Consider the following 9,621-nt stretch of genomic DNA (forward strand, 5'->3'; position numbering starts at 1 on the left):
CAAGAAAGCTACCGACTGAAGCTATAAGAGGTGAGAGCTTGTCCTTGGTTTCATTGTAATACAAAAATATTAAGGAATCTAGGCCCAAAGCTCAAATCGTCGCCCCCTGTTCTTTGCGATGTTTGAGCTATTTCTGGCTTTTCTTGGTTTCCATCTTATGTTCTTTATATCGTTTTTAGTAAAGTGCACGGAGGACTAATTGATAAATAAATTGGGCTAAAAGCATTAAATTGGTTGTTCTTTCAGTCGTACTCATTCCTTTCTCTCCGGTTTCTGGCAAGTTTTTTTTTTTTCCTTTTTCGTCTTAAATCACTTCTCTGAATTTGTTTTTGCTTTTGGGAATCGTATTTTCTTAACTGTGGTTTTTTTAGCAGAAATTTAAAATTTTCAGTCATTAATAATTGTTGTATCCTTGAGTAGCGTCATCTTATATTTTCAAATTTTGAGGTATTATCGTATCCTTGCAACATACTTGGCAACTAATCATTAGCTTCAGTAGATGTTTTGGTAATTTCTTCACTCATCCCAAATATATAGCTTCCAAAACCTCCTGTACAAATTTGATTTATCTAATAACTACATTATTATTCCATGAATATGCAAAACAGTAGACATTCCGATGTACCGGTTTTAAAAATCAACTTTTAATTTTCACTTTTTATAAATTTATATTTGATTTTTTAATTTTTCAAATCTTATATTTTCAAATTGTTGCCAGGGACGCATGCGAGCTTGATCTGTAACAAACTCCTGCATTTCTTCTCCATTTTCAGTTGGAATTAGAATAGACTTTCCTTGTTTATGCAAATGTGTAGATAACACCAGTCCCTGTTATTTTTGTTGATCAGCTCCAAACATGTCAAATCCAAACACATTATCTGCTCAAGAATCTAGCACAACTCCAGTGGTGGGAGGAGCTCAACCAAGTACAAATGATGCCAATGAAACTTCCAAAAGCAAGGATGTGATTGAACTTGAAAATAATGAAGATGGGGAAGATGGGGACGACGGTCCATATGGACCAAAGAAAAGGAAACGCACATCTACGGTATGGACTAATTTTAAAGAGATTGTTCTTCCAGATGGGTCGCTGAAGGTTGAATGTATTTATTGCAAACGTCAAATGTCATATTCTAAGGCTGGTCCTACATCACATTTACTTAGGCATGGTAAAGGTTGTTTGCAGAAGAAACTTAGTGAGAAAGGGCAGAAAAATCTAAGTATAGTGACAACCATATCGGAGACAGAATCTATTAGTGCGGTGCATAACTTCAAATATGATCAAGCAAAAATCAGAGAAATTGTATCTCACATGATTTATTGTTCATGAATTACCATTCGCCTTTGCAGAATATGAATTGTTCAACTTATTGATGAAAAATGCTAGTCCACATTATCAAAAGATCAGTCGTGCCACAACCAAAAAAGATGTTATCAGTTCTTATGAAATAGAGAAGAAAAAATTACTGGCAGAACTAAAGGATGTAAACAGGGTTAGTGTGACTACTGATTTATGGAGGTCTGATCAAAAATTTCATATATGGTCGTCACTTGTCATTATGTGGATTCAAGTTGGAATTTGCAGAAACGAAATTTGAATTTTTGTGAAGTCCCTCCACCTCATACAGGAATTGTTGTTTGTGATGTTTACACAAGTGTTTGGTTGAATGGGGACTTGAAAACAAGGTGTGGACAGTCACAGTTGATAATGCTGCGTACAATGATGTAGCTGTTCGAATGCTCAAAGAGAATCTCTCTTACAAAAACAGTCTTCCTCTTGGTGGAAAATTGTTTCACGTCAGATGTTGTGCGCATATCTTGAATCTTTTGGTACAAGATGGACTTTCGGAGATCCAAAATATAATTTCCAATGTGCGTGAGAGTGTGAAACACATATCTGCCTCGGAGTCCCGTATTAATATTTTCAGTGACATTGCAAAGCAGTTGCAATTATCTTCAAAGAAACTAGTGATGGATTGTTGCACTAGGTGGAATGCGACATATTGCATGTTGTCTACTGCTCTAGAGTTCAAAGATATCTTTCCAAGATATCAACAAAGGGATGCTAGTTATAACTCTTTGCCAAGTGAGGATGATTGGGAGAAAGTTCGTGTCGTTTGTTCTTTTCTTGAAGAATTTAATGAAGTTACCCACATCATTTCAGGTAATATTTTCAACTTGAAACTTGTTTCTTAATAAAAAAAAATTATTGTTTGAAAGTCTAATATAATTATCTACATTTGTCAGGTTCAAAATATCCAACTTCGAATTTGTTTCTTCCTGAACTTTATAACATAAAAAAGCTGTTGAACGAGAAAAATGTGGGTGAAGGCAGTTTCATGAATGATATGAGAAATAAGATGAAGAGGAAATTCGATAAGTATTGGGGTGAGTGTAACTTGTTAATATCTATAGCAGCTGTATTAGATCCAAGGAATAAGATGAAGTTGATTGAATGGTGTTTTCCAGAGATATATTCTGAAGTTGATGCAATTGAGAACATCATTACAGTTCGTGAGACATTGCGTTCACTATATAGTGAATATGTTGAGGCTCACAAAACAAATATCACTGAAAATGATGTCTCAAGTGGTACTCAAAAAGAAATTTCTAGTGGTCTAAGTATTGTTAGTGGAAAAGGAAAGGGTAAAGTGAGGACTCAATTTGCAAACTATATTAAGAATGTTGATAGTGTGGAGCAAGTGAAATCTGAACTTGAAGTGTATTTTGAGGAAGGAGTTGTATTTTGTGAAGATGATGATGAATTTGATGCATTGTCATGGTGGAAGTTGAACAACTTAAAGTTTAGGATTTTGTCAAGGATGGCGTGTGAGGTACTATCAATTCCAGTAACTTCTGTAGCTTCTGAATCAGCGTTCAGTGCGGGTGGTAGAGTGATTGATACATATCGTGCCAATTTGGGAGTAGAGACGGTTCAAATGTTGCTTTGTGCAGAAGATTGGTTACGTGCCCGCTACCAAATCAAGAGAAAAGAAAAGGTGAGTAGATCAATCTCTAATTTTATTGTGTATTTTTATTAATTATTTGTTATGCTCTATTAAATTATATTATTCATGTCTAACATTTTGAATTTTTGTACTTGTATGCAAAAGGAAAATTCAGGACTTAAAGAGATTCATTTTCACTTAATGACATTATCATCAACTGCGATAAGCTCACAATGCTCATTGTCTTTGAGAGGTGAAGTTCATTTGTTTTTTGAATTTATTTATTTTATACGCTTTTTTATGAATTTAGAAACCCTTAATTAATTTTTTTGAGTGTATTGTTGACATATATAATCATGTATGTAAAAGTATAGCATGTAATATATATACATGTGTGGTCAGTACTGAGTATTAAAATCTTAAAAAAGTCATGAAAATCATCAAAAATTGAAGGAATTGGAAAAGAGGGCCTCTTTCAATATTGGAGTTGGAGTTGGTCTTATGTTTCTGATTGCTTCCAATAGAAATGAGCTGAACAAAATGGTAAATTTGCACAAACAAATGCAGATTTTGCTTCAAAGTTTCCATACTGAATTTTAAAATAATCTGTAGGCACAAAATAAGATAATGAGTTCAAAATATAAGTATGACTGTATGAGCAATTTTGGTGACACGTGCACCATATCAGTTTTCCTAGGTGATGCATAGTTTCTTTGATTCTTTTGTTTGGTTAATTTTAAGTATTCATTTGGCAGTGGTGGCAACGATATATTCCATCTCAACAATATGGAACACTAATCCTTAACAATGCTACTTGAGGCAAGAAAGTAGTAGAGGTGGATCGAAATGGAACAAATTAATTTGAATAACATGATACTTAAATTAATTTGAATTACCTGGTTCCATATACCCAATTATGAAATTATGATGACACAGAATGGTGATTGCATTCAATTTTTTGCTTGCTTATATTACTTTGTGATAGTGACTTTATTTTTTATATTGCATAATGATTTTTAATTTTTATTAGAGATGATGTTGCGAAGAATGGTGGTTGCAGGATGGATTTAATTTTTATTTGAGATGCAGTTTGCACTTTTCTAATGGTTTTTCTAATTTGGGTTGTTTATATACAATGTAATGATGTTATATTGTTCTTGCGTATCGTTGTAGTGGACTGTTGCATATGACATATATTTGATAATTAATTTTACGGTTTTATTTATGTTTTTCATTTTATTTTTTTAAGAAAAAATTAATTTTAGTTTATATAGAGATTTATATTTTGTATTTAAGTTTCACGAGCTCGAAAACGAGCCCGAGCCCGAGCCCAAGCCCAAGCCCAAGCCCAAGCCCAAGCCCGAGCCCACTTAACGAGCCATAATACGAGCTTGCTTAACGAGCCTGTTAAACGAGCCAGCGAGCTTGAAAACGAGCTTGTTTAACGAGCCAAACTCGAGCCAGGCTCGTTCCATATGATAAATGAGCCGAGCCCGAGCCGAGCCCGAGCCAAGCCCGAGCTTACATATTCAGTGAACGAGCCGAGCCGAGCTTTATTACAAAAGCTCGGCTGAAGCTCGAGCCGAGCCCGAGCCTCCAAATATACCAAACGAGCCGAGCCCGAGCCTGATACTGTTCGGCTCGGCTCGGCTCGTTTACATCCCTACGCTTAGCCAAAGCAGATTGACCCGCCGGAGTAGAAACAGAAACCACAACGTCTAGTGCAATGCATGGTAACTTATGCCTCTTAACAAAATGTGCAGAAATGAAGGAATGAGATGCACCAGTGTCAATAAGTAGAAGAAATTTACCTGCGATGACCTTCTCATTCTCCTCCACTGCCTGATCGTTCCTCAAGGCAAACACCTGGCCAGAAGTCCGCGGCTTCAAATGAGAACTCCCAGCAGACTGTCCCTGCAACCTCTGCTGAACGGTAGCCTGAGAACCCAATCATGAACCTGAACCAAAACCGCCTCCCCCAGCTAATGGACAATCCCTCCGGAGATGACCAACCTCTCCACAACGGAAACATGCCCCAGAAGCTCTACGACACTTGTCTAGCGGATGGTTCTTCCCACAATGGTCGCATTTCTCCTTCTTCCCAAAACGAACAACACCACCGGAACCAGAGGAAGAAGAAGTAGATCCGGACTTCTTAAAAGACTGAGCACGGAGACCCAAAGAACTCGCAGGTCTAGATTGAGAGAAAGGCCTATTATGTCGAACGCTATCCTTCGCTTGGTGACAACGGCTCACCAAACCCTCATAGGTCATATCATCACCGACCGCCACCCTGTCATGAATCTCCGGGTTAAGAACCTGAAGGAACAGATTGTACTTCATCTCAGAGCTGTCAGCAATCTCGGGGAAATAGGATAACATATCAAAGAACTTCTGCTGATACTCGTCAATCGTCATAGATCCCTGACGCAAACTCAGTAACTCACCTACCTTCTCCTGGCGGAGTGCAGGAGGAAAATACAGCTTTTGAAAAGCTGTGCGGAACTCAGCCCAAGTATCAACTCCCCTTGCCGCAATGAATGGTGCAGAAGTGAATCTCCACCAATTACGGGCTCGCCCGTCTAGAAGATAACCAAGAGTCTCCATCTTCTGCCCCTCAGTACAGTGAAACGTCTGAAAACAAGTCTCCATGCGATCTATCCAGTTCTCTGGATCCTTCGGAGTCTCGCCTCTGACCAAGGTCTTAGGACCCATCTGTAAGAATCGGCGCATACTGAAACGGTTCTCATCATGACGACAATGATGGAGTTCTCGACGATGCTCCCGATTGCCATCTCACCAACGTCCAACAACACTGCCATGACTACTCTGATCATCGCGATCCGCCATCTACAAAATTACCTCACGGTTATCTTATGCAGAATCTAAATCCCAAGATGACTATGCATGCTCTGATACCATAAATGTAGTGACCCTTATCGAGATCACCTACTAATCAAAAAATTAGGCATGCAATTAACTTAATAAAACAGTAAACCAGAATTAAACTGCGGAAGCCATAAATATTATACAATCTCAAGAAAAGGAATCTGCAAATTCCCAAATAGTTATACAACCAAATCGAATACTGTATCAACCCAATACAATAAAAGAAAACCCTAGGCGAAGCTCCAGCTGGTCATCCACTGTCTAGCCCCTCTTGGATCCACCCTCCTCGTCCAATCGCAAACCTGCCCCATGGAATAGGGTGTCCAGATACACAAAGTACGAGACCTGAGCATAAAATGCTCAGCACGAGAGTATGAGTATACATGCATGCAAGTGTACCTCCTACTGACTAGAGGCCAAGAATCAGATAACAAAGACAGACCGGGCCCTAGTATGTAGCACGTTGTGCCGTCGCTTAAGGAGGTGGCTCACATACCGAAAACCTATGGATACTCCAGACCCAAATCGATGGAAGTCCATCCACTAACAGGATAGGGTAAAACCCTACTACCAGACATCTCAAAAGAGATAGCTCAATATGCAAATGCATGTAGCATATAATCATGTCATATAAATCATGCAGTCACATAATACATGCATACTCAGTCAGGATATCTCGAACAGTACTTTCGTACCTCAAATACTAGGCAAGCTCTACCAGCTCTAGGTCCACACCTATAATCCGCACTACACTGCCAAAAGATACTAATATCATTATAGGCTCTAAAATCCTTAACTAAGCTATTACATACTCCTAAATATTTTTAAGAAGCAAAAGCTATACCTGCGTCCGTTGTCAGCCCGTTGTTGTCACTTGCCTCAAAACTAGGCCACAGCTCCGCTACGACGCCTGGATCGCTACGCCACCTCCGGATTCCCAATGGGACGCCTAGAATTCCCTAGATCAAAGTTAAAAGACTAAGGAATCGAGAGAAGAGAGGTGAAAGGTGCATCTGAAAATGAATCTCGGCACCCCTATTTATAGACGGAGTTCGGGCCGTTCGAACTGGCTTCGAACCATCCGAACTCAACTTCGGGGCGTCCGAAGTCCCATCAATGCATCAGCAATGATGTCATTTTTTTGACATAAGCAATGACATAATATTGGACTCTGATCGGGCCATCCGAACCTGTCGACGGAGCGTCCGAACACGTTCGGAGCCTCCGATCCTGGCTTCGGATCGTCCGATCACGTTCGGAGCCTCCGATCTTCTCTTCGGAGCGTTCGAACTCAAGTTTAGTAAATGTGATTAGTTCCTCAATCTCTTTATTTGGTTACGGCCTACTACAAAATCCTTCAGCAAATCTAATCATCTTCTCTGCCTCATATTCAACTCTGACTGTGAAAATAAATACTTAAGGCTCTTATGATCAGAAAAGATCTCGAAAGTCTCACCGTAAAGATAATGGCGCCAAATCTTTAAAGCATAGACGATCACGGCAAGCTCCAAATCATGAACTGGATAACGAGTTTCGTGCGGTTTCAACTGCCTCGATGAAACGACCCTAACTCTATAATTAATAAATAAATATGCGGAATTTTTTTTTTTTTATACTTACTAAATAAAATATGTACATATATGCCCATACATATATGCACAGAATAAAAAGTTTTAAAATAAATAATAAATAAATAAACAATTAAACACTTAAATAAAAATGCATTCTTTAAAATAAAATAAATATCTGAGTCAAATATTTAATTAAAAATACTGCATAAATAAAATGATTAAAATTTGCATGCACTAACAATATTCCATAAAAATATTCAAAATTCTCAACCACTGAAAAATAATATAAAATGTAGCATGCTGACATAAATAAACATGCACGTGACTCAGACATCTATCACGGTCACGGGGTCACTGCATGTCCGCTCATACATCCTCGCCTCCGGTGGGTACAACATCCTCCTCAACGTACTCACCTGCACCATACCAGTGTAGTGAGCCTAGAGGCCCAACATGCTAACATAACAAGGGTTTAAAATAATTTAAAACAATTAAATACTAATACATACATATACATGAATGAGCATGCTTAAAAATTACATAACATAACTTAACTTAAATAAACTTAAATAACGTAATACATAACATTGTTGAGCAATTAATTTTCTAACATCGCATGGTTGTATCCGTAGTGTAACCTTAAATCATACATTAAATACTGATCAGCGTGGAAACCAACGTACGTGGCCGGTGACGAATCACCTCTTAAATTGGCAGTAAACTGCCCTTCAATCATATGGGGACGAATCCCCCTTAAATTGTCACACTACTTCAACTTCCAACATAAAATATTTTCTTGCTCAACCTTAAACATTAAATCATGCATAAAATATTATTTCATGAATGCATGTACTTGAATAAAATGTGTGTCCTTCATATATATTTAATTTAATTTCTTACTAACATATAAATATTAAAATAACTTAATGCATAAAAATAATTAAATATATAATCAGGACACATGCAATTTTCTCATGGGTTGTCCTGAACTGCTGGCCCTAACACTCAAGCCCATTTTTTCTTAAATCTGGCCCATTAACACTGAGAATGGCCCAATAACATACTTAAGCCCAAAAATACAATTCTAAGCCCAAATAATTAATTTAAGCCCATTAACACTCTATTCTGGCCCAATGGGCCCAAAAGCCCAAAGACTGGCCCAATAATTTCCATGGGCCCCCAAGGCCCATAAAATTAATGGACTTACTTAATTAAATTAATTAAGCCCAAAATAAATAAATTTGACTCAAAATAATTAAATGGAGCCCAATTAAATTTTGGGATTTAATTAGGCCCATTAAATACTTAATTAAACTTAAAACTTAAAAATAAAAATACCCGAGCCCGACTCACTTAACCCGGACCCGGACCCAACTAACATAACCCATGACCCACTGACCCGACCCGGAACCCACAGCCCGACCCGGACCAGCTAGAAACCCTAGAACCCGAACCCCTCTCTTATCCTTCTCCTCGACAGCGAGCAGCAGCTTTCCGGGGCTGCTGCCGCCATGCTCCGGCCGTCCCCTGGCCAGAGCACCACCACCTACCCCTAGCCCTCTTCAAGACGTTTCCAACAAGCTAAAAACCAGCCCAATCCGAGCCCTAACGAAGAAGAACGCACCAAAACAAACTAGCCCTTATTCTGCTCGCCTCCTGCGCGCGACAGCAGAGTTCTGACCGTTCGGCCGCCCAGCTCCGGCCACCACTGGCCGGAGCACAACTTGGATTACCTTCCCCTATGTCTTGTGGTTCTAACCCAACTGGAATCAGTCTAAAACACGCCTTATGGACCGAGAACGACCCAATCTCCCAACATCGCTCAACCTGCGCACCCTAGGACCTGTTCTGAACCAGCTCCTCTCCTGGCCATGCATGGCTCAAACCAGGCAAGTCATTCAATCCTAGGGACCCTAAGACATCACCCCAGACGTGGCCAGCAGCCCTGGATCGGCCCCTTCCTTAAAAACATGAGTATGCATCATGAACAAGCCAACACATGCAGAAAAACGTGAATAGTTCATTCAAAATCCAAAGTTTCTTACAAAAATCGAACAAGACAGTACATAATCTGATGCATACACACTCACACATATACCCACTGATATGGTCTTAAAAATTGGAAGAAAACATGCCTTTCACCGATGCAAATAAAGAGCTAAGTGCGTAGGACGTTTCCGGGACGACGATTGGACAAAAACTTGACAAAACGT

General features: G+C 39.0%; 1 protein-coding gene across 1 annotated transcript; it reads left to right on the plus strand.

Moving 5' to 3' along the window:
* The first annotated feature begins 856 nt into the window (after nucleotides 1-856).
* Nucleotides 857-3,541, plus strand: LOC140888966 (zinc finger BED domain-containing protein RICESLEEPER 2-like). Its single transcript, XM_073296658.1, has 6 exons — nucleotides 857-1,220; nucleotides 1,351-1,493; nucleotides 1,657-2,164; nucleotides 2,248-2,999; nucleotides 3,114-3,201; nucleotides 3,516-3,541. Exons 1-6 carry the CDS (start codon nucleotides 857-859, stop codon nucleotides 3,539-3,541), a joined length of 1,881 nt encoding a protein of 626 aa, XP_073152759.1.
* The last annotated feature ends 6,080 nt before the right edge of the window (nucleotides 3,542-9,621 follow it).

Source organism: Henckelia pumila, chromosome 3 (assembly GCF_033568475.1).
Source record: "Henckelia pumila isolate YLH828 chromosome 3, ASM3356847v2, whole genome shotgun sequence".
Classification (NCBI taxonomy): domain Eukaryota; kingdom Viridiplantae; phylum Streptophyta; class Magnoliopsida; order Lamiales; family Gesneriaceae; genus Henckelia; species Henckelia pumila.

Bases quoted from the DNA above. Each gene is read 5' to 3' on its own strand.
- LOC140888966 (XM_073296658.1), top strand. From the start codon at position 857: ATGTCAAATCCAAACACATTATCTGCTCAAGAATCTAGCACAACTCCA. The intron at 1,494-1,656 runs GTTAGTGTGACT...TGTTTACACAAG, and splicing joins AACTAAAGGATGTAAACAGG to TGTTTGGTTGAATGGGGACT. The intron at 3,202-3,515 runs GTGAAGTTCATT...AAACAAATGCAG, and splicing joins ATGCTCATTGTCTTTGAGAG to ATTTTGCTTCAAAGTTTCCA.